The sequence below is a fragment of the Plectrocnemia conspersa genome, unplaced genomic scaffold, assembly GCF_051122295.1.
Source record: "Plectrocnemia conspersa isolate PC_06_02 unplaced genomic scaffold, ASM5112229v1 ptg000006l, whole genome shotgun sequence".
Classification (NCBI taxonomy): domain Eukaryota; kingdom Metazoa; phylum Arthropoda; class Insecta; order Trichoptera; family Polycentropodidae; genus Plectrocnemia; species Plectrocnemia conspersa.
Genome location: NW_028277170.1, coordinates 9031125 through 9057387, shown reverse-complemented (window position 1 = coordinate 9057387; position 26263 = coordinate 9031125). Strand labels below are relative to the sequence as shown.

At 30.6% G+C, this 26263-nt stretch overlaps 3 protein-coding genes across 7 annotated transcripts; 2 read left to right on the top strand and 1 right to left on the bottom strand.

Annotated features, from left to right (window-relative positions):
* On the top strand, positions 1-7841 carry Mcad (Medium-chain acyl-CoA dehydrogenase). 5 transcript variants are annotated; one of them, XR_015810194.1, is made up of 11 exons: positions 1-43; positions 1290-1371; positions 1438-1605; positions 3419-3519; positions 3648-3728; positions 5569-5604; positions 5712-5781; positions 5910-6149; positions 6215-6355; positions 7199-7388; positions 7464-7841. XR_015810194.1 is itself a non-coding variant. In XM_088188483.1 (9 exons), the coding sequence occupies exons 1-9, from the start codon at positions 26-28 to the stop codon at positions 7694-7696; spliced, it is 1254 nt and encodes a 417-aa protein (XP_088044609.1). In that variant the 5' UTR covers positions 1-25; the 3' UTR covers positions 7697-7841. The 5 variants fall into 5 exon arrangements, 3 of the variants coding, with proteins under 3 accessions (XP_088044609.1, XP_088044611.1, XP_088044610.1); XR_015810193.1 differs by having other exon boundaries at positions 5569-5781; XM_088188483.1 differs by lacking the exons at positions 5569-5604; positions 5712-5781.
* Positions 7842-8730: 889 nt separating this feature from the next.
* On the top strand, positions 8731-26232 carry LOC148234168 (sodium channel protein Nach-like). Its single transcript, XM_088188482.1, has 11 exons — positions 8731-8869; positions 13895-14186; positions 14392-14488; positions 14644-14753; positions 16287-16607; positions 16677-16809; positions 18674-18950; positions 21910-21963; positions 22035-22176; positions 23776-23882; positions 24989-26232. The coding sequence occupies exons 2-11, from the start codon at positions 13963-13965 to the stop codon at positions 25222-25224; spliced, it is 1701 nt and encodes a 566-aa protein (XP_088044608.1). The 5' UTR covers positions 8731-8869; positions 13895-13962; the 3' UTR covers positions 25225-26232.
* On the bottom strand, positions 8983-12258 carry LOC148234169 (uncharacterized). The gene is made up of 6 exons (XM_088188486.1): positions 12069-12258; positions 11283-11450; positions 11082-11212; positions 10664-10919; positions 9246-9626; positions 8983-9180 (listed from the first exon to the last, which is right to left on the bottom strand). The coding sequence occupies exons 1-6, from the start codon at positions 12184-12186 to the stop codon at positions 9053-9055; spliced, it is 1182 nt and encodes a 393-aa protein (XP_088044612.1). The 5' UTR covers positions 12187-12258; the 3' UTR covers positions 8983-9052.
* Positions 26233-26263: the final 31 nt, after the last annotated feature.

Below are 26263 nucleotides of genomic sequence, written 5' to 3'. Positions count from 1 at the left end.
AGTTTGTCGCTAGATACTGGGCAGAATGGCGTCGCTGTCTCAGGTACTATTAACGAGATTATCAACAAACGCACATTATTTCATAACATCTAATCCGCCATTTTACGATTTTGTATCGATTCTTTTCTCGAGTGTTATATTTTTGACAACCCAACGTGACACTACATGTTTATAAATAACTAGGCTTTTATAATTATCATTAATACATGTGTTATTGTATTAATGCCATTGACCGATTTGCAAACAACGAAAATATCTCGCATTAAGTGTAATTAACAAGGTCAAAAGTCCACGTAATTTTTGTTTCAATCCACATGGTCAAATTGTAAATATGATAAAAAATAAATACAAATCAAAATGGTGGACTATTATCGGAAAAATAAAATGTACAAAATATTTTCAAATATGGTATAGCCACCGATTGAATGTTTTAAATCAAAATTACATTACAAATATGGTAAAAGTCTAATGCAGTATGTATAACGTTGGTCTTGACAGAGCTATGATAAATTCAGTCAAGTGGCGATTGTGGGACAGAATCCTCATCTATGAATTGTATGCCAATAAAACCGCTAGTTATATTGTCTGCTTTCTTACGGCCAAAAGTCAACTTTTATCTCTCTCTTGATAACAAATTATTGTCAAAGATTATTTTTTTTATTAATTAATCAATTTTTTTTATTAAACTGTTAATACACATTTCAACTTGATGTGATTGAATCAGTAATTCAATAAAATACCATTAAAACCGCTAGTTAAATTGTTATTTTTTCTGCTTAAAGTAAACCTATAAAATGTTTTTATATACACAGCGACTATCTGAAAAGGGGCAGTTGCTCCGGGCTTCAATTTCCATTTAGCAACTGTACATACTATGGATGTGGAAATCATAATATAAATTTATTAGAGTAGATTTATCAGAATCTTGAAAAGAAGCTGTATTTTTCTTTGGTACTGACCATATTATTTATAATTTCTTATGTGAAAACCCAAAAAGATAGGGTGTTTTAAAAAGACCTTTGAGTTTTTTCCTTGTATAACATTTCAAAGATCAAATGGTTAACAAGGATAGACACGGTTCACTATTCTCTCTACATTTTAAATCCTTGATATTTGCTTTAACACGTTGACTGCCACGGACTTTTTCACGATTCCAGTTTAAAGAGCCAATTTGATTTAATCATGTAATATTATTTAAAACTTTAATAATATAATTTACTTGTATAAACTTTTTCTTTTTGATTAAACTTTGTATAATTGTATTTTATTGAATTATATCTCTTTATCAGGCTACCCGTTTGTTCACCCGCTCGTCTTTGAGGGCCTACTGTGCGAGATCGGAATCTACCACTACAGGCGGATTCTGTTTCGGTAAGTTTCCCCTTTAATATGTTTGATGTGCATGTTATATCTGATATTTTATGTCGAAATCTTCAGAATACAATGATGAGCAGAAAGCCCTGCAAGATTTGGCGAGGAAGTTCGCCAGGGAGGAGATCATTCCGAAGGCGGCCGAATACGACAGAACCGGACAATACCCATGGGACATCATCAAAAAAGCGTGGGAGCTTGGCATCATGAATAGTCACATTCCTGCTCACTGTGGTGCGTTATTCAACTTATAGTGTCATCAATTTCAAAGATAATATGTTCTGTTAAAACTCTCATAACCAAAAATTAATACATTGTATACTGTGAATTATTGCAGAACTTATTTACGATAATTACGAACATAAACTTATCCTTTTAAATAATCATAACTTTTATTAGTTAACGTTTTAAAGTCAAATTTGAAATTAAGTTTTATTATAATTGTTTTTTTGTATATGCAATGGTAAAATAAGTAAATGTCAAACTGAATCCTATACCAAAAAATAAAAAATCAATTTGTGTTTAAAATAAGGTTGGGAGCGGTTGATAAATTTAAGCAGGTCAAAATCATTTCAGGTCCAAATATTACCGGTAAAACCTCTAGAAGACCTTAAAGATAAGTTAGGGATTGACGAATGTGCCTAAGAAGGTTGATATATGGTGACGGGATTTAAGTAATAAGAAAGGGATTCAAAAGAGGCACAAAGTATACTGAGAGGAGGATGTTGATTTTTTGACCCATGTTTAGTTCATATTATATTAGTGATATCTTTAACAAAAGAGCTAAATAAATACGTTACATATAAGGAAAATATCTATTTAATACTGCAGTATTTCATAATTATGCAATACAAGAAATTACAAAGTTATTTAAAAGTTCTTTCAATTTATTCAAATGGTCACTCGTTTCTTATAATCACTATACAATATGTTTGGCACGGACACAGTAAATACACTGGATCTAAGATGCGGACGTTTATCGACACAGTATTGGTGAGAAATATAATAGGGTGACCATGTGAAATTACACGTTCAATTAATTTTTCCTTTTTTAGTTTAATTTGCTGAGGAAAATGTAAAATATCACTTTCTTACTCATTTTGTTTATTTTTATACATATTTAACTCAAAAACATGATAGCAATTTTGGAATGACTGCAGGTTGAATATTCGCTTAATATAATATTCAATAAAAGTACCAATAGAATATTACAGGAATTGTTTTATTGATTACGAAATAGTACAAAATTACACAATGTGACAATAATTTATAATAAAATTATAACACATTATAATTTTTAATTCAATTTCCAACGTATGGTTAAAACAGCCATGATTTTGTATTGGTAACGTTCTCGTATTGGTTTAAGCAAATCCGCAGAAAACTGTATATGTATGCATGCATGGTTACACGCACCCATATTTCCAACACAACGATGATGAGCGTTGACTTTTTGGATGGACTATACCTACGTGCTAATGGATACAGTCTGTTTTACAAAAATGTTTACAATCACACATTTTGATAAATAAAAATTCGATGTGTCTTGAGTGTTATTTATCATGATAATTTTCAGTTAAATTTACTATCTATGATTAGATTATTTACTCTTGATAAAACCTAAGAGTATGTATACTAAAATGTAGATAATTTATGTGGATGTGCAATAAAAATTGGATTTGTTTTAAAATTTGGCAATGGTGAACCAAATGAGATATACAATTTATGTTGGTTAAAGCTGAGTTTTGTACTGTAGACGAAAGATTTATTGAGTATTAGTTAAGCAACACCACGGATTATCCACTGTTAAATGTCAAAAATATAATAATATTATTAGGTGGATTAAATATGAACACTATGGAAGGATGTCTATTGAAAGAGGAACTAGCATATGGCTGTACTGGTATTTCTAACGCAATATCCAGCACCGGTCTGGGTGTAAGTCTCATTATTTTAAAGTCTAAATTTATCAATCAATTGCTCGTTCACTTCATCTCACGCTTTGCTAAACACTTATCACGTGTCCGCTTCTCCTTACATATTTCAGGTGGACTGAGTTTGGGTGTAATGGATGGATGCATGATTGCTGAAGAACTTTCATACGGTTGTAGTGGCATTATGACCGCTATAGAGGCCAGCGGATTAGGAGTGAGTATGCCGATGTTGTTGACCATTAAATTAATCCTCATTGCTCATTATTTACGCTTCGTAACATTAAAGTTTTGTAATATATAAATTTGAGTCGAGTACTTTAACATTGTCGCTTATTTTTCCAGCAAACTCCCATTATTATTGCCGGCAATAAGGAACAACAAAAGAAGTATCTTGGGCGTTTACTTGATGAACCTTTAGTTGCGGTATGTTAATATGTATAATATATAAAATGATTTCTGACGGTCGACATTTTGATCAATTTTAATTTATTTTTAATGAAAATGTTATATAAATTGTACAAAGATTTTAATTAATATCTAAAATTTTATATATTTTAATTTATTTAGATATTTTGGGTTCTCTGATATAAAAACCTAACTGCTATGATCAATTAAAATTGTAATTATATAATCACTAATTCCGATCTCCCTAGACACAATGGAAATTTAAAAACACAATGGTTCATATGGGATTTATCCCAGGTCTTTCAGGTAGTAGTCATCGACTATACCAATGGTCTATTGTGCTGGTAAATTTCTCAAATTATATGTAACACTGCTGCCAATTTACAGGATTATAAAGTAGTATTTTGAGTTTTTATCATAATTTTAAGGTTTTCATTTGACTCACCATCGTACATTGTATACAAAGATTTATGTCTTTACATAGTTAGAACATCTCATTTATTAGATATACTCATAGACATAGATATTTTTGTAATTCATTTTTTGTTAGTCAGTATAGCTGTTTTGGCTTTTATTATTTTTATAGTTTGTATGTAAAGCAAGCAAAGTTTTGTTCAGATTACACTTTAATAGTTTTTTGTTGACATAATGTTTATATATAATATGAATAATAGTCGCTTCGATAGGTCTTTATTTGTGTTGGTAGGTCCTTCCAGAAGTCTTTAGTACTTGTTTTTGAGCGAATGTTCTGAAGGTGATTGCTCAACAGGAGCTGTGGTCGAATAGGTCCATGTAGTGAAGAAGTGGTAGTTCAAGTGTCGATGTGTAGTTCGATTTTGTAACGCTTAATATACACCATTATGCGTGTAAACTGTGTACCCACCTCGCACGTTGGAGGTGATACTAAGAATGCAACCTCTTTCATGGGCATAGTTTGCGGGATTTCGATGCGCGTATGGCATGTCTCGACTGGTGTGTTTGAATCGCTACATATACGAGGGGCGGTTGATTATTAGTTGGCCTAGGCAAGAAAACACAACTTTTTTCGTTAAAACTAGTTTTATTTCTCAACATCTCTTTGCTCTATACATTTCTTTCAACGATTCTCCAATTTTTTGATGCCCTCCAAATAAAATGAGTTCCGGACGAACATGACCAAACACTCCTTCGAAATGGCCAGACGATCGTGTTTGTTGTCGACAAAGAGCACATTCAGCACCCATCTGGCGGAGAGCTTTCACATTCCTAAATATTTATTCAAAATGTTGAAAACCCGTTCGGTGGAAATACTCAGGGCCTCAGCTATCTTGCGCTTAGTCACTCATCGTTCGTTTTCTTTTTCAAAAACAAGTATCTGATCACTGCACGATATTAGATTTTATTCATTTTTGTGAAAGTTGTTCGTTTTCAATGACTGTTAAAACACAAACTAAATGATGCAGCAGGCTGAGAATTAACAAGTAGACATTTGAAGACTAGTGTTTATGAGTTACACCATTGTGGTGATACTGGTGGCGGTATCTCTTGCCTAGGCCGACTAATTACCAACCGCCCCTTGTATATAATCATTTTCTGATTTCAAGTCTGTCTTTATTTTTTTACAATCTAATATATTTAAAAAAAATTAATGGTTAAGTTGACTGTAACAAAAATAACATACATAATATAGTAGAAATGTATAATAACAATAAAATCGGTACATTATAAATCAAGTTATTCAATCTTTATAGGAAAAAAATGTAATACATTAAAATAGCTAGGTTCATACTAGTCTCATTTAACTATGATAAAATTATCTATCTAATATTCTTTATTTTTTGGGTAGTATAATTAACATTTTGGTTATTTTGTATTACAGATTACTAGATATTAAAGGATCACATATTTACATATGGTGAGCTTTTTTTCTAGAAAATATTGCATATTTTGCGTTAACATTATATACATGTATTAGCCTTGCGATTATATTATCTCTTGTCATTTTCTATGTTTTTTATAAAGGTTTTTAAACATAAAAAAATAATAGGATTTTGACACGGGTGCTTGGCCTGTCTGTGATATAATCTAAAAGGTGGGTTGAGTCGAAAATCTTATGAATCTTATATAACAATGTTCTTAAATCACTTTGATCAAATGGGACTGTCAGAAGATCGAATCTTGCTATTTTATAGTTTGCTTATTGTCTATTGTGTTTTATAGGCGTACTGTGTTACTGAACCTGGAGCTGGTTCTGACGTGAACGGTGTAAAGACACGTGCTGAAAAGAAAGGCGACGAATATATACTCAACGGGCAAAAAATGTGGATCACAAACGGAGGAGTTGCCAATTGGTACTTTGTTCTGGCTCGCACATCGTCAGACCCAAAAACGCCAGCCAGCAAATCGTTCACCGGTTTCATTGTGGAGCGAGATACTCCCGGAGTCATCCCCGGCAGAAAAGTATGCTTGTTTTTTTATGTGATGAAAGGTGATGTGTTAAAATTGACTTAAATATACCATTTTAGGAATTGAACATGGGTCAACGTGCATCAGACACTCGTGGAATTACATTTGAAGATGTTCGTGTGCCTAAAGAAAATGTCCTGATCGGCGAAGGGGCCGGATTCAAAATTGCCATGGGAGCTTTTGACAAAACGAGACCACCTGTTCGTAATTTTTGTTTATTGCATTATTTTAATCAATTATGTAAATCAAAGGTGCTCAACTTTTTCAGTTTGGTGTCTCAACAGAATTTTGCAATATTTTCTTTCTTCGAAAAAACTTAAAACAAAATTTAGATTTAAAAATACCAGATGATTTATTTTATTTATTCTTTATTTTCTATTTATCTTTATAGTCTTAAATTTTTGCGACGGTAATATTTCGTCATATAGTCTGCAAACCAGTATTAATGGTCTTGAACAATTATCAATAATAAATGGTTTTACTTATAAAGATTTTTAAGGTTAAAAAAATAAAATTATTTTGTTCTTTGCTCATGCATCTTAAAACACTGATCAATTTCAAACTGACTTGAAAAAGGTCATTGAGAGCAAGAATATCGAAACGCCTTGCCACATAAATTCCTATGTTTATTACACGGTTTATGACAGGTGGTTACTCCTATCTACACAACTTCCCATGTTTATTACACGGATGACAGCTCTGTAACAGTGCAGTGCGTAATTTTAAAAGATTGTAGTATTTTTATTGAAAGTAAAACACTCACACATGTCCCAATTCAAAATAAAAATAAGCAAACCAAATATGAATAAATACCAAGTTTTACCAATTTTAAAATATACAATCGAAAAAGGTTATTTATCTACCCTTTGATGATTACAGACAGCTTTTTTTTACTACATTTTGCCTATCATTACTGATAGATTATATTTATTAAATATAAGTACACTTTTGTACTTATTTGAGTGATAGAATAATTAAGTAATCACACACATACACACTATATAAACTAAACTTAATAAAATTTATTACCTTTCGTTCAATAGGTCGCGTCCGGTGCTACTGGTTTAGCTCAACGTTGTTTGGATGAAGCAACAAAATATGCGATGGAACGTAAAACTTTCGGCGTTCCAATTATTGCTCACCAGGCAGTAGCATTCATGTTGGCTGATATGGCAATCGGTGTTGAGACTGCTCGTCTTGCGTGGCAACGTTCGGCATGGGAAGTTGATAATGGTATGTATCAATATCTATAATACTACATTTTATTTTGCTAACTTGTTGTAATTATCTCATTTGATTCCTTTTCAGGTCGCAGGAATACCTTCGCAGCTTCAATCGCCAAATGCTACGCTTCTGACATCGCAAACAAGATTGCCTCAGACGCCGTCCAGATCTTCGGCGGAAACGGCTTCAATTCTGAATATCCAGTCGAGAAGTTGATGCGTGATGCTAAAATTTATCAAATCTATGAGGGAACCTCTCAAATTCAAAGAATGATCATCTCTAGGGAGATCATGGATATGGCTAAACAAAAAGCATAATAGTTATTCAATTTTTTTATGATATGTGTTCATTCATATTGCAATACTGAAGTTCAAAGTTTGTCTTCCACATTCTATAAATACTTATTAAATGGTGTGAGGTGTCTATAATCCATATTTTTATTAATACAGGTTTGATATTAAATAATGAATTTTATTTATTCTTCAGTTGACTTTCAATACCTTTTACAAGAAGTACTTATATGAACATATGTAATCATAAATAGATCATATTTATTAACACAAGATTTACGGAACAAACTAATTATTTAAATTAAACTAATTTTACTTGTATATTGTCTTTGTTTCAAAGAGTGCATGTGAGAAATGTATGTATTTTTTTTATTTCGAGTGAACAGTTGTAAAAGGGACAAGCGTGACAACAAGTCTAATATAACAGCTAGCGATTCACCGAATGCATTTGACTGATCCTTTTCATTTTTTTCAATTGATATTTAAAAATACACATTTCTTGTTTTTATTTAAGGCTGATTTACACGGTGCCAGTCGAGGTTGCCAGTTACTGGATGCCAGCGACTAGCACCATGTAAACGCTTAACGCCAGTCACTGAAGAAGCCAATGTGCCGCTGGCACGCCAGCACAACAAATATTTTTGTTTTACTGGCACGCCAGCTCCCCCTTCCACTACACTACCGTACTGGCGCAAGGTGAGTGGCGCTTTTTCGCAACAATAATTCTTTCAGTTGCTGGCACTGTGTAAACAGTAAGGCGTCAGTGGGCTCGAATGCCAGTCGCTGCATGCCAGCAACTGGCAGTGTGTAAATCAGCCCTTAGTTTCGTGCCTACCGTTGATTTGTTATAATGTATTTTGTGAATTCATTTAGAATTTTGATTTCTTGATCAAACATGGGGAAAAAAACCTGTTTAACACTTCAAAATAGGGCTGCATTTATCACTCTTTAAAAAGAAAATAAAATACAACAAGAAAAGACAAAGACAGCAGTACAATAGACAATTAAAAATATTAAATCTAAGAGTATACTACGCGATACACTTCAAAGTGGAAACCAGAACCCAGAGTAACGTCTAAACAACGGGATCAATACATCATAGTTACTAGCAAACGTAATAGACGACTGACAGTCTCAGAAATTCGCTCTCAGCTGATTGCCACTGAAGGCAAAACTTTCATTGTCGGCAGTGAAACGCAGGTTAGTGTAAGTTAACCTTCTATTATATAAATAAGAAAATGTCTGATATATCATATGTATTCATTATTTTTTCGTTGATGGGAAATTTGATTAAAAACATAACTTGTGTCTTATTAAAATATAATTTTATTACGCATTATCTTTTTACATATTTACAATATTCATATATCCCAGTTTCTAGATCTAGAACAAACCGCATGGTTCTTGAGCGTAATTTAATTTAAAACCTCTGTTGGCACTATCCATCATTCCTGGTATTGTGCCTTCATTCGCATTAGTTATAACATTCATTACAAATGGTTTTACAGAAGCTGAAAAACAACATGTATACGTATATTATGATTTTTATTAATTAATTTTGTAGTAATATACTAACTTAATATTGGAATGAATCCTGTTCCGCAAAACCTATCTACGTTTAAGGGATTCATTTGCTCGTCAGTCGGATTTGGAATCACCACGAAATCTGTCGTACAAACATCGCCTCTGAGCGAGCCTTGAGGAGTTCCCACTGTAGTGACATCATCGGCAAGATCGGATACCGTGAAAGAGTATCTATCGTCTGAAGGAGTGTACCACCTGATTCTGCAGTATCCTGCTTCTACTCTAATACAGACTCCATAGTTTAAATTGGCCATTTCTCTAGTTCCAACTGCATTTTGTGGATCTACCGGTGCTTGATTTGGAGACGTTCCATAATTAAAGCTTTTCACTGTGCCTGACGCTCCGCTATAATACGTCATACATCCACTTGGAGCTGAAAAATGGGGAGTAGATTAAATTTTCCATCAATACAAGATGAATTTAAAAGAAGTAGATTTAAGATGATAGTGGCTATGTAACGCTGCAATACTCTCATAGAAATTAATGTTTTATAGTAATCTTTATCAATAGTCATAGGTTTCACTTTCGCTTTAATTAAACTATTAATGATACTGACCAACGATGATTTTGTAACTGATTTTGATGATTGATTTGGACTAAATTTGTCATCTACAATTTAAGTCTATTTATTAAAGACAAGGTCGTATCACAAGTTGGTGTAGACCCAGTATGTTTAAAAATGGACAAGAGCTTAGCATTTAAAACTGTTTTCTGTAAGACTATTATAGAGTAAGAATGGAAACATTAATTTATATGTGTAGGGATTTTAAATATTTAAAGAACTTTTTCATACATGTATTTATCATATATATATCTTATTCAGTTTTTATTCCATAAACACAAAAATTAGAAATAGATCATAAGTATTTTTTTTAAACTTAGAAATACCGAAGAAAAATTCTAGTTTTGGTAGTGTAGACGATGTTGAATTAGATTTTTGTGTTGAGGGACTTTGTCACCGACTCCAAAAAGTATAAGAGGTAACTGACTAGGGTTGTCACCTCTCCGGTTTTGGTAAGTTGTGTCCGGTTTTTGAGTTTCACAACTTCTTCTCTGGGTTACGTATTAAACTTCCTGTAGCTTATTGCAAAAGTAAACTAAATTTAATATTGGAAATCTAGAACTTAGGGAGTTAAAAGATTGCTTAGATTTTTGCCGATAGTTGTAGGCAATACACAGAAACAGATCATTTCAGTAGATTTATTAAGCAATCTCGAAAATAAGTAATTGTGATTGTATAGTATATTGTGAGTTTGTTAGTTATTTTATGGGAAGTAAAGAAGTATGCGACATCTATACACATTGGAGCTAAAGAAAGATTCGTATTTCCTTATCATTTTACATCTCATTTAGCCTACTTTTCACTAGTTCCACAAGGGAGTTCTGAGCTCAACTAATAAGTCAAAATACCTATTGTTGGACAGTTGCAAGCCAATTGTATCAGTCTGATGTTCCATCTTCTGAAAAAACTGGAGGCTGCGTTTGCACCGATTGTAATTGTAATAGGAGCATTTCCATTAAAGTTTATATATACATGTTGGCCACTGTTCTCCCCGCATATTCTCGGAACTGAAGATGACCCACCAGTTATAGTAATGAAGTCCGTTACGCAGTTTCCCGTTGCATCCGGTTGGAATAGAGAGAAGTCCAAAAAGTCCAGACGAAGCTATTTTTTTTTAAATTCATTATTTAAAACACACATTTCATTCAGATTAGTATGCGAGAGTATTATATTACACAGTAGGTGAAATAAACTTCGCACATGTGATTATTTTATACAAATGGGTTCGCTGTGCTAAATGTATATATATTTTGTTATTAAATTCACCTGACAAATGTCTGCATTACACCTATTGACAATTATAGTGCACGCCGGACCTCCTCCATAAGCAGCTGGATAACCTGGATTGTTAAAGTAAGTGTTGTTCACATTCGAAGTTCCACCGCATGTTCTGTGAACTGATTCATTTACAATATAAAAAAAATATTTGTGCCATAATACCAAAATCTCAAATAAGAAGGTACTCACTAATGCAACATACACCTCTTTTGGAGGCACATCGAATAGTTGATAGACCACTTAGATCAGAACATTCTCTCCGTGTGAAGCAAGTTCCTTTGAAAGCTGCACTTGAACCGCATTCTGTATTTAAGAATCTTATGATGGTTTGCAGTGGAAAGAAAGAAAATGGAAAAACTGAAAATAACATAATTATGTTTTAAAAATAGATGTACTATAATATCTATGCTTGAGTCTTATAAGCTTTCAAATATGTTAGCCTTTAATAACTCAGAACAGGATAAGGATATTTGAACAATTTTTAAACTAATTTTGTGACAACCACCCGGACAGGTGATTCTAAGGGATTAACATCCCCAACGGTCGTTCAATTGTATTGCATTGATAAGAACAGTAAGCGGAATATGGAAGGTGTAGTGCTGCCAAATCTCCACATGTTCTGACGGCTAACAAAATATTGTAATAATAAGGAAAAAGTAAATAAAAATCTAATTACGAGAGTGGGGGAGCAAAAAACTACATTCACTTCGACCAAGCGTGTAAATAATTCAAGAGAGATTTTGAAACCGTCGACTGATATACATTCATACATGTAATATTAGCTAGATTATAGAGTATAGTTTTAAGATAATTTGGTAATAACTGAAAAATAAACAAATAGTTAAAATAAATTATATTTATTGAAAAGAGAGACTAATATATTAGGGTGTACCAAATTGGAACCATTGTTGTTTATAATATACATATATCAATGAAATTTGATTTTCACCCCATAAGTGAAAATATATAACTCACATTTGGGAGTCCTTGTGCTGTTTCCTCCATCAATTATTGATGTCTGCGAATCGGTGAAGTGCATTAATATCGACAGCAGCAGGACAGTCAGCGTTTTTCCAACACATGAAGATTTCATTGCGACCAATGAAAAAAAATACGCCGTATTTCGGACGAGCGGCTACTTTTATTGATTCTCTGCCGTGTGAAAAATAACGGATAATGATGTCGCACTTGAAAATAAATATCTATGTGTGCTATGTGATGCACGCGAGAATTCGAACGAATAAGTTAATCGTTTTTACCGCAATGTTTACCATTAGACTTCATGAAGAGGCTATTTAGTGTTTACTTTTGCAAATGTGATAATTGATTTAATAATGTGCGTCGTTAAACTGAGAAAATAGAGCTTATATTTATTTTTCATAGTTTTTTCTTTTGAGAATATATTATATATCATTTCTATTGGTGGAAGGTAGTGAGATATCGGGAGAATGGGATGGAGTGATTATATTTCCTTTATGGTTCTATGGTGCAACTATCTGCGAGAAATCAGCGAATTGTGTCCCAACGCTACTTAAAGGTATTTAGATTTAAAATCTAAGTCACTCTGTAGAGAGAAAAAGTTCGCAACAGATGTCAGTTTGTATATGATAGTTATACTTAACGTTTTCCGTGGGTGTGTCCGTAGTTGAAATTGATGCTTTGAACTCCAAAGAGGATGTTCAAGTGTGAATGTTAGTAGAAGTGTCAAATGAAGTCTCTGAGGGAGTGTCTGAGAATGTAATCGTTGGTTGCTCGCGTATTTATACGTATGGTCTCCTCTATAGGAGATGTTGTGTTCCGTTCCATTCGGTAGAACGGCCAATTACAAAAGGGTGATGAGTTTTAGAACAGATAGAACAGATTAGGAACGGCCGTTTAGATGACAATCCAGAATGCATGTGTTCACTCAGGTTGGTGTTCCATTTTAACAAAGGAGCATCATTTATATTTTGGACTTTGAATATCACATGCCGAAACTGGCTTCGTTCCCGGGGTTTAGATTAGGATTATCACGCCTGTAAGCATTTTTCCATATAATGTAATCCTTATTGAGTGGCCTAATTGTTTAATGGAAGGGTGATACAATTAATAAATCTGACAATTTAGCAACCAGCTGTGCTCCATTGCACATCAATAATGTAACAATTTATTCGCTGCATTTGCACTGGTAGCTATCATCAAATTTTAAATTAAGAAATTGTATCGATTTTTACATTGATTGGTGAAAGTAATACTCATTTAAAAAGCTTATTGTTTTAGGTACCTTGATAATTACTTAAATTAAGTTATGTGGTAATAAATATAAATTTTACTGCGGTGCGAATACGAAGGAGATGTCAAAGCATTTTTCATTCGAGATACGAGAAAAAGGCAAACAATAAAAGTATACAACTTTGAGAACTTATGCTTAGTTACAAGGGTAGGAAGCAACTTTAATAATGTGTATTAAACGAATGACAGCATTAATAAATTATCAATCTGAAAAAGAGGATGTTTCAATTTGTTTATATTATGTTAAAATTAAATATAATTAAATAATATATACTTGAGTAACTGTGCCAATTAACAATAAATATTTAAAAGTAATTTATAGCTATTTTTACAACTCCCCTGCCTATAGATATGTATATAAAATATTTATTAGCGCAAAGGCACTAGTGATGTAGTGTGACACTCGTGACATTCAGCATTAACCGTATGAATAATAAATGTGAAACGGAAATGGAATATGCTTTAAATATTTCCACACTAATACATCAGATTCATATCAATCACGACATGCTGCTATGGTTTTATTCCAGAATACAAACTGACATCGATGGCGCATCAGTTTCTAACAATATAAAATTTTTATAAAAATACATAAACAATGATTTATGACGAGTTCGGTCAAAAAGGAGAGCCAATCGTTCTGAAGCTGTCGCAGAGGAACACCACTCCTTTGAAGGATCCTGTAAAATTGACCAAAAATAAGAAGACCAAGGGAAAGTTTAAGATTCCTTACTTGACCAGGCATATAATGGAATTTTTCAAAACGACTGGACTGCATGGATATAAATATATTGCTATGGAAAACACTCCGATGCTTGAGAGGTATATTCAATATATGTCTAAATTACATTGACTAAAAGAGGTAAACTAAACTAAACAATGACTTTCGATTTAACCTAAACAAAATTCGTAAATTCCATCATGCTGAATTTTCAATGAAACAGTTATTTTTATTTTTTTGATTAAAAAAATAAAGCTTGTATATAATATATGTAAGTCATATAAAAAATATAATTTTATTATTTAGAGTTTTTTGGGGCATCATAGTTTTTGCATGCCTGATTGCTGCCATAGTTCTTGTAATAATTGCGTGGCAATGGAATTCTCAAAATCCAACAATTACGGTATGTATTTTATACATATTAATAACATTTTTTTTTATAAAGTGATAGTTGTTTGCAAAATTTCATTGTTTTCTTGCACTATTATATAATATAAATTTATTAATGTATAAATAAAATGAAGCTAAATTTAATAAAAATTAAATATTTATATTTAGGTTATAGAAAGTACTCATTATGCAATATGGAAAATTCCTTTCCCGGCTGTCACGATTTGCAGTCTTAATAAAGTTTCAATAAAAGATGCGAAATCGTTTGTAAAATCTCTGTAAGTACAATTCTGTTGTTATATTCATTACTATAAAATATTTACACATTGTGTTAATAATTATATTGAGTTCTCATAGATGTCTTTACATTATTGTTAAAGTATAAATTCTGCACTAAGCACTTGCAGCTTATTAATTAACTATTTATTATTTATTAAATAATATGTATTTTTTATTTAACATATTTGTTGCCTAATTATTTAATAAAATAATATACTGACATTGGGGAAGAATATCTATTTTTTATATTATCGATGATAAGCGAATTACGTCTAATCTAATCTTTATAATTTCTTTATGTACATACTAGGAAAATGTAATAATTCATTTAATTGGTTTGTTTAAGCATGAAAGAATTCGTGTATGTGTGTATTAAAATGTTATTTGTTATCTAGCAGTCAATATGCGATTATGATAAATGATAAAATTCCGGTAGTAATAATCGATTAAGGAGCAACAGCTGAGTGTTCAACCAACTTTATATCATTATACATTTCTAATAAATATCATTTTATGTACTACTAAATTTAATATAAAATTTAGATTTGTATATACATAAAGAGATGATTTGCGAATGTTGCTAATTTTATTATTTTTATTTTAGTATTGCACAATTATGAACAATTAAAGACAAAATAAAATATGTTGAATGTAAAATTACGTATTTTTTTTTGTTACGATGAACTCCGAAAATATTACTAAAATACTTTTTTATTTTTCCCCCGCTTGTTTACGCATTAATTGAATACTTACACTCTATGTCATAGACTTGTAATATTTTTTTATAATTATATATTTGTTTTTATATGATAATAAATTAAGCTTAAAATAAATATAATACATATGAGTGCGTAAATTTTACTTTTGTAAAACTACAGCAGCAAGATTGCAATGGTTGAACATATTAATTCAGAATTTAATTAGTGCTTTTTATGATTTTATTTTATGGCCTAGTTGCATTTATACATTTATGGCACTTAGTGCCTATATAATTAAAAGTATCAATGCTATTGCTTTTATGTTTGTTAACATTGACGAAAATGACAAGATTATTAATGCAAGGCATTTTGAGTGTTTAATTAGTAAAGAACGCGTAAAAAACTATAATTTTCTCTTTTATGAATGTATTGTTACTACTACGAGATTTTAAATTTTAGCTTATGTTTTATTTGTGTTATTGTTATTTTTATTTCTGAGAAATTCAACGATGTTCAAAGCAATTATCAGAACAAATTAATAATATTTTTCAGGACTCTGGGTAACACAAAAACTACTTTACAAATTAGCATTTTTATATGCTAACGGAAAGTCGCCCTTTTCGTTTATAAACATCGGTTAGGCCGAATTCCTTTACTGTTGATAAAAAAATTAAATTTAATTTGTTTAGCCCTTACAAATAGTTGCAATAACAGTCAATAATATCAATACAAAATATGAAAGATGTTCATTTTAGTCTGCTTAGCTACATTCGTGCCTCACCCTTTATATTTTAGAAAAATGCATGTATCGAATGTGTCCATCCTAATTTACAGAATCATTCCGCCAATCTTAAATCAGACACAAGATGGCATATACGGACAGTTGAGGTACATGCCAGGTCTTTTGGGAAACATACTACTTAAGGACCCCGAGAAAAATGAACTGAGAAAGTTACAATCGATTCTCGACTACAACAATATAACGATGAAATACTTGTTTGAACGAATGACTCCATCGTGTAAAGAAATATTGGAGAGGTGCTCTTGGAAAGGTTCGACTATTCGCTGTGAAAGCTTATTTCAAAAAGTCAACTCTATCGAAGGACTTTGCTGTTCTTTCAACTATCACGCGGCAATCAAGTCAAATTTTCCAAAGTGAATAAGTTGAATTAGCGTTCTAATAATTAAATTTAACAGTTTTATGGTAACGACTTACATTTTTAGAAATATTGCATTTTTGAATGGAAAACAACCTAGGAGGATAGCCGCTTGTGGATATCAAACGGCACTTTCGGTGCTAATCAAAACTGTTCCTGAAAAATTTTATTCTTCTACTTTTGGAACAGCAGGTGTTCGGGTAAGTGTATAATTATTTTTATTTATAAATAGTTCTACATCTTGAAAAGTGTTGTCAACAACTATCTTTCTTGAAAGTGTTATTGGCACAAAGAAACGTTTTCTAAAAATGTTTTGATGATTATATTAAACTAAGCTTTGTTTTTGACCACTTCGAATGTTACTAATCAACCTTTGTAATTTTGTTTTATGTAATCCGAGAGCAATATTTATTATTGTCTATACAAAAAAAGAACATATTAAATTTGCACAAAACAACACAAATATAGTTTAGTTGGTCGACGGTATCAAATATTTAAATTCCCGATAACTTCCTATCAAAATTCAATTTTTAAAATATAAGTTACTGAAACACAAGGTCAACTAGAATTATTTTCAGAATACCTAGTTAATTATGAGTAAATATAAATATTGCTAAAAAATAGTTGATATATTAAATCAACATAAGCAATAGGTTTTCCTAGAAGCATACTTGAATGATGTGAGTGGTTTAAGTACTTTACCGTTTATTGTTAAGTAAGATAATCTTAATCATATCGCTTTTAATTACAATTTAAATTGTTTTTATTGAGCAATTGTTAAATCAAAGTGTCTATATGCAAATCGTAAACTAACATAATGTTGCGTTATCTTATTTATTATTAATTTCCAGTAATTTGGACGTTAGCTTACGTTTCTATTCAAGATCTTTAGATTTATTATATAGTATTTTTTTAATTTTGTATTTTCATATTTAGTACTTATTTATCGAGTACTATATATATATGACGAAAACAATATTGTGAGATGTATTTTAATTGTTGATATATTTGACATCATTTTTAATTGATTATTTTAGTTTCAATAAGTGCGGATTTTGACAGCCGATTTTAAGATTTCAAAAAGAATTATGAAATTATTACTGTTTGCCAAAACTTTGATTGTCAGCATTATGAATGTTCGATCTGATCTTCAGTTGGAATTGTGCGATTTGCAAGCTGATATCTTTTACCTCGAAATGAGTGAAAAGGAAGAAGATTTTTTTGTAGTTATAATCAGCAGAGAATTATCAAAGATACTTAATGTTCGGTAGCACATTTTCAAACAGAAAAACACATTTTCAGACAGAAAAAATCTTATAAAATTTATTGAGATTGGCAACCACAAATTTCAAAATATATATGTCTACTTTAATGAACGAAACCAAACTACTACAGAGGTCTCATTAAAACCAAATTTAAGATTTCTATATATTTTATATTTTTCTTGTTTTTTTTAAGTGTAGTGTAGTATTAGTGTATCTTTACTATTCGTGTATATTTACTATTCTTTAATTTCAATTAAAAACGTTTTAGTTATTTTCAAGTTTTTTTATTTATGTCATATAATATTTGTTATAGAAGTTTTTTATTTGTATAACTTAATATTGTAGGTACTTATTGCATTAAAAATTACTAGTGCACTCCGAGGATTTTTTTTAATCTCAATGTGGCCCCCGACTCGCTTAATGTTAAGCCCTGATCTAGATAATTCCATTATTGTCTAAGATTCTGAACCGTGTGTCAATTTAATTTATTCTACTACCTACTTAGTTTCCATGTTATATTTTTTCGTTGATTGAACTTCACCCTGAAACGATTTAATCTTTTATGTATGATGAAAAGACATTTCAAATTTACAACATAATGCTTCCTCCACACTCTCTGGAAGTAGGCCATGGTTGGGCAAGGACGGAAAATATAATGTGTTAATTCGGGGCTACTTCGGTCGAGCTCGGGTCTGCCCGCTCTAATGTCTCGGCGACCTCGACCGTATTCGGTAGACCTTTGGTTCGGTAACTTCTAGAGAGTGTAGAGGAAGCATTACATTATAGACTACAATTTTAGGTGTACATTCACGACGGATATGACTATGCCGACGAGAATGCCTCCGCTAAACTAGTGGGAATAAAAACTGAAACGTTCATGGAGATGACCGCTGAAGCCACGTATGCCACGAGTGCTATCAGATCAATACAGGTGGAGAAGAGAAAATGCATTTTCTCAAATGAAGCTAAAAGTAGCTCGTTCAGCACGTACAGCTACAACAACTGTCTGGCAGAATGCCGATCTGAAATCGTGTTCAGCATTTGCAATTGTGTGCCATTCTTCTTCCCGAATAATGGTAAGTGGAATAAAGCGTTAAATACGAGGGATGTTTCAAAGTTACCTGTATTTTATTTTGAAATAACTTTTTACTGATATTTCCAAGTGGCAACATGACTTAATACGTTGAGATTTAATCTAAAAAAAATAAGATCAAAGATTGCAATTTAATTATAGCCAAAACTTTTTTAGATTAATTTGTCTTTTATTCCATAGAATTGTTTACGTCACTTCCCGAATAAATACAAATTGTTTGTTTGTTATCATTTTAAAAATCATATCTTGATAAATTGTAAAGCGCTAAGATTAAATTTCAATTTTCTGATTATTAAGTGCGTCAAATTTGCAACAGATGAAATTAGATGATGCAGTGTTTATCGCGTCTTATTAATGACGCGTGTAGGAATATTCTACTTACTTATACGTGACATTAATCCTCTTAGGCTTAATTGCCACTGTTAATTTTTAATTAATTAAAAATTATTTTTTTTACAGCTCAAAAGCAATAAAGTTATATTTTTTACCTTGCTACCTTGCTTAAACTAAATTAGGTCTGAGGTTCAAGCTTAAATTTACTAAATGTATTGTGGATCTCAGGTTTAAAAAGCTTGCTGCCATTGCGAACCTAAAGCCAATATTTGTTAGAAGAAGCGTATTAACAAGAAAAGAAAACTATATAAATTGTTTTTTAGACTAATGTGAAGTGTGAAGTAACACTAGTAATTGTAAAATTATTGAAATTAAAGAGACACACATAATACAAAGCATACTTAAAAATAATCATAGCAAATTTTTATTACCAACAAAATAAGACCATTGCCATAAACATACCGAAAAATACTATAAAAATATTACTCAAGAACATTATATTAACCCACTAATCTCAAAAATCGATGACTACCATAAGATGTAAATTAATTGCAGTATAAACAGAAAATGCCAAAACAAATCTTGCTTTATAGGCATAAATTATTTTTTTAGTAGCTTTACAACTTTAGTTTAATTTAAATAGTTATAAATATTCTTAAGCTTATATTATTAATATAAATTTATATTTTAGTTTGTTAAAGATTTTTGTATTTTTTCTAAATTAGTATAATGTTTTTTATTACCACTAGTCTTATTTTATGTTTTAAACTTTCTATTATAAACTAAATAATGGTTATAAACCAGTAGCTTGTAAAGGCCAATCCAACTTCAGTTTCCAAACTATTTTTTCTCGCAATGTAACAAGTTGCACTGTTTTTTTGAAACTACATGTCTTCCACATAAATATTTTCGATTTCGTGCCAAAAATAATTCACCTATAAATTAATTTATTTAGATAATTAGGGGTGGAATTGTAATCTTTGTTTTTATCTTCAATGCATCTTATTAGACATTAGAAGAGTCTCCAATTCGAGTAATCGAGTACTCGATACTCGAGTATTTTTGTCTATTTTTCAAGTACTTGATAATCGAGTATTTTGAAAATTACTCGATTAATACTCGAAATTAAATTTTTTTTAAATATTTCAGAAACAAAAATAACTTTAACTCGGTCCGGTAAAGGTTAACGTCTTGCTTTTATTTGGCGTTTATGCCCGAGTTAGAGCGGTTACTATCAGGTATAATTTTTTCATAGTTCCATAGTTGCATAGTTCCGGTCGTCGGCTATGTTAGTGGGTACGACGGAGAAATTTCTTTTGTGTTTTCTGTTCGACAGTCCCGACTTATCTAATTTATGGCAATGAACAATATGAAATATCAACAAAAAAAAAATTTAGGTTTTATGACTATGCAGTTGTAGCGTAAGGTGTTGTAAATTGTTTATACTGATCCCTCAGCTTAAAATATAAATCAAAACAATTGTGTGTTTTAAAGGCATTTAAAGTAAAGCCAGTTCTTTGCGAACCGTTGAGCTCTAGAGTGAAAGGGATTCACCCAAATACATCTTCGAAGGATATAGATTTAAATTCTTCGCATTAATCAGAAGGAGTAGAATATTGTATATTGTTAAGAAAAAAAATCTATTCAAGAAGAATTACAAAATGCTATTTTGTCAATAGTCGAAGAAAATAAGAGAAAAGCAGAGAAGGGAATGAAAGAAGAGAACACAAAAAGAGAGTTCAAAAAATTTTATATCTATAAAAAGCGAACAGATATAAATTAGAAGCCTTATCCAACGCGTTAATGACAATAAGACCAACATCAACAGCAACAGAAAGGGTTTTTTCCACAACGGGAATAATAAAACCAAGGGTTAGCAGTAATATTAAATTCGAGACACTTTTTGCATTCTTGTTTTTAAAAAGTATGTTCGTGAAGTTAAAATAATTGTAAAAATTAACATACTAAGTATTTTATTTATTTATTTATATGTGCACGAATTTTAATAATATCTATTTTGGTACATTTGGTAAATACTCGAAAGTACTCGAGTATTTTAAAATTTTAATATTCGATACTCGAGTAGTTGATGGTTCGAGTAATTGGAGACTCTAGACATTAGAACTGTTTTTCACATGTGAATTTGTTTTGGGGTTAGTAAGGTTACAGCAATGAAATTAACAAGTTTCAATAACTGATCGTAGTCGGTATTTTGTTTGCCATTAAAATTTTGCGATAAAACGCCGTTTATTTGACAAAAATCCATTAGTTTTCATAACACGTTTAACAGATCTAAAAAAACAAATATATAAAAACCTATTTCTATAAAAAAAACACATACTTGGGTATCAACAGCTAAATTGACTGTTAAAACATAAATTAAAAAACGACATATATTTTGAGATTAACTAATATATATATTTTTTTAAATTTATTTAGTGACTATTTTAAATGACTTATAGGGAAAGTTGTCTTTAATTTACTTGCAGTTAGTTCAAGATCGTAATTAATATGATTTTGTTGGCAAAATGTACTATATACCATACTATACATAATGGCCTTCTTCGAAAATTATTGTGCAATTATTTATTTATTTATTTATATTACAGAAAAGCGAAAGCATTGCAATTTTAATGATATAGATTGCATAAATGAAGCAAGAAGTAAGTTGAATTACCTAACTGTAGCTCCTATAATTATATGTATTTGTTATTTTTTATTTAACTCTTTTCAGCATTCTACATGTCGTCTCAACCAACAGCATATAATAACGTTTCATGTAAATGCCTTCCCGATTGTGAACATTATTCGTATCCAATGGAAATGGCGATGGGAACATTGACGAGGGTCAGCGCTCATAATTCTCTTAGTTTTTTGTAAGAAAATATTTTACATACATAATAATATCATATAAAATATGTATATTTAACTAGATAATATGTATTTTAAATCCATTGCAATATTTTGTCAAAAAAACAAGCACGTAGTGTAGGCAATCACTTATTCCTTTGTATTGTATTACTTTTGTTAATATTTTTATCTACTTTTGACATGTTTTATTACGCTTGTGTTGTACAACATTAATCATGATATGTCAATTGCTTCTGCTGCCGTTACCAAGAATTGTAAGCATACATTATTTTAAAAGTTATTTGTCATTCATAAACTCACATTTTGTGTAGATCTAAGAACTCGCTCCTATAAAAATAAATTACGCATAGGAATTGGCAAATTGCTAAACGATTTAGGGCTATTTAAATTTTTCGATATCAATAACTGTTATTGACAACATTGTCTCATGATTATTATTGACTACCTGAGAGGCCTTAAAATTTTTGTTAAAACAATTGGAAAATATCAAAAAGGTTCAACGGAAAATTAAAAAGAAATTATATAATCGAATAAACCAGACATTGATGTCATTAATTAAATATTTAAAAAATCCAGAATCTTTAACTAGTCAAAAAAAATGATTCCTCTACTTATTCTTCGAAAGCAGATATATGTAAAATAGAGAAAGAAATTATTCGCAGATTATTTAATGGCTCAGCGAATTTTAAGGACCTTTGCGACTCCATTAAATCATTAGAAATTGCTTGGACTCCATTAAATCATTGGAAATTGCTTGGTCTCATACTATGAATGGTACATTTTCCTTATATAATTATAGTTAATCTTAACGAGATAAGTTAGATTTTATCAATCAAGTACTTAATAATATGATTCAACCGACAGTATAGAACAATACAGTTTTTTATTTAAGATTAAACAGTAGCAAATCTTGCTCGATGAATCTCAATAGATAAAAAATCATCATCATTATCGTGATCTTCTTCAGTTTCACAGCCTACAACATGCTTTAGTTCAAGGCCATCTTACCAGATATCGTTTTTATAATTAAAAATATTTTTACGAGAGTAGGGGACTCCAACTTGGTAAAACAAAACAATTGTATGATTAAAATACATGAATAAATAAAAAAATACACAAAAACATAAATCAGAAATTATTAAATTAAATAATACGAATCGGACAAGCTCCTCGTATTTGACATTAAATAGATCAATGTGCAATGCCTAAATATTAAGGAGCCGAATGACTACAATGATAGGCGAGTCAAGTAAATTTTAGTTACCGCAATAAAACATAAATATATTTGATATAAAGAAAACGCCGTTCTGTCAGACAGCTTATTGTCTGCCAGCCAGAATTAACTACGTCACACTTATATGAATGAAGGTCAAACCTTTACTAAGTGCAAACGTATCATATGATGCGCAGATGCTAAGCACTTTTATCCTATTCTTGCTTTCTGGAAAATTGACAAATGTGTTTAATTAGGTGAAGGACAATATTCCTGAGAAGGATAATGGAAATTACGTTAAATGCTATAATATTAATTCTAAAATGAGTAAATGTGTAAGTAAATATGCCTCGTTTTAAACTTATTTGTGTTCCATTCTTTATTTATTTAGCAAAGGAGTCAACATATCAAGCCAAGCCCTTCTGCATGTCTATTTCAGCGATCTGGTTGGTACCCGCTATCGCACTGACGTATTTTTAAGCTGGCATAATTTACTAGGTGAGAATATACTCAATATACATAATACACTTAATTACGTTTGGCATTTTATCAGATTATTTTTAAAGCTATCAAAGCACCGCAATACACATACACTAATCTAACCAATCAGCATGCGAGAAAGTGCAAAAATTGTTTGGCAAGCATGTTAGTCACGTGCAATAAAGTAACAGGTATACATAGCCGAAATAATTCTATTGTAGGAGAAAATAGTAACAATTTTCGTATTTAAAATGTTCCTTTACATACTTTCTTAGTCGTAATGTAATTCCTAAATCCCAAGGATGTACAGAATATAGGAATTTAATAAGTATTATATAGATTTATTATATTTCAATCCGTGCAGCAATCCCATACTTTTATATTTTGAACGTCCTTTTCTCCTGATCAAAAATCAATGATACTATTATGCCTTATTTATATTGTTTGTAATACCACCCGTTAGTATTTTGAAGAAAAGCTTGAGTTTTTAATTACTTGCGAATCTTGATTCAAGAATGCTGCGAATGAAAATGTCTTAGAAGACAATAATAACTGGCGAATCGTCAAAGTGAAAAGCGTTCCTCTTAAAATCGTTTAAATAAGAAAACCTCTTTTTGCTTTCAAAATTAATTATGACATCTTTAATTGAAGATAACATACAAAGCTAGAACGTTTTCACTATATCATATTGTATGAATATTCTCATTGTCAATAAATCGGGGAAATGACTTAATATGTTATTTTCCGATACTAAAAAACATAAAATAAGTTTCTAGTAAGTAATTCTGAAATATTTAACAGGTAAATAATAACACAATACAGTGCTTTAACAGCCCTAATAATACTTTTTTGCTACCTTCATAATACAGCCCGCTCGCACTGCAGTCGGCTTTAGCCGCTCCTTCGAAACGGTTGTCTATAGCCAATTTTCTGAGCAATTACGTTTCATATTTACGTAAATTAAAAAATGAATAAATGAAAAAAATATTTAATATTTAGAATCGTTAGACAATTCCAAGGCATGCGCTGCATTTATCGCATGTATTGATCGAATGCCACTGATTCCTATATATATTTAGTTAATAAATCAATATTATTTATGTTTGTTACAAATTCAATTGCAGCGTCGTTTGGAGGACTTTTGGGTCTGTTTGTGGGATTCAGTTTGGTGTCTGGATTTGAACTCATCTACTTTTTCACGTTAAGATTCTTTTTCGACATGATGCATGGGAAAAGCGCAAATGCAGAGTCAGGACCTGATGGAGAAAAAAATGATTTGTTTAGTAAATGGGTAAAGAAGCACAATGTCATAAAAGTAAATCCAGCTAGTGATAATGATAATAACACTATACGTTATTAGAATAATAATATTTCACGTATATTTTAATAAAAATGTTTATATATGTATGTATATTAATGTATTAATTTTTGCAGAAATTGTTATAAAACACATAAATAAGCAACTATGTAAAAGGGTTAGTATCGGTTTATTATATTATTATATTGTATATATGACTTTAAAAATTTTACTGTAATTCATTGATTCACTTTGCATTTTTTAATTTTATTTTTAATAATCAGATTATTACGAGTTACTATTAAATATGTTTTTTATATCTTATTGTAATACAAAATATATATTTTTGATTTATAGATCAAAAACTATATTATATTTATGGATTTATAGTGTGCATTAGCGATTAAAAACGACATATGCAATTAGCAACACAATAATATTTGATTACTCAAATTCAATAACAGTTTTCCGAAACGCAGTTGTATACAAAATATAAAAAATGTAAAGTACTTAAAAACCTGTCGACAAAGATAAATCAACATACATTGAATGAGACAATGAAAGCATTAAAATAAAATAAATGTTTATTTATCTGTAAGCATGTCTTTAATAATATAATATATGAAATATTTTCTTTATAATTATAATAATAGGATTTTGTACGGGAAATCCGAACCTTGGCAGGTGCAGAAATATTAAATTTGCTATGATATACTATTTTTAAGAATATCACCAAAATGTTATAATATTTCGTCCACAATTATTGTCAATTGTTTGTCCACGCAAATGTTATTTTATTATTGGCTCATTATGTCCGTATCAAAAAATCAGTTATAATTTTGTATTACACCATATATACTATTCAAATGCCATAAATACTTGTATTTGTAAAACGCTTTAAGAATCGTATTGTTGTACCACTGCTGGTCGTCGTCATTCGACAACAAAAAATATGTATTTAGTAATTTATAGTTCGTTACTATTTTTAGCTGATAAGTTATATTAGTTTTATAAAAAATAATAATTTGAAAGTGTAAATTTTGCATAATAAGGAATAAAACACGTTTTAATTATAAAGTTGTTTATTTAAAACTATATATTA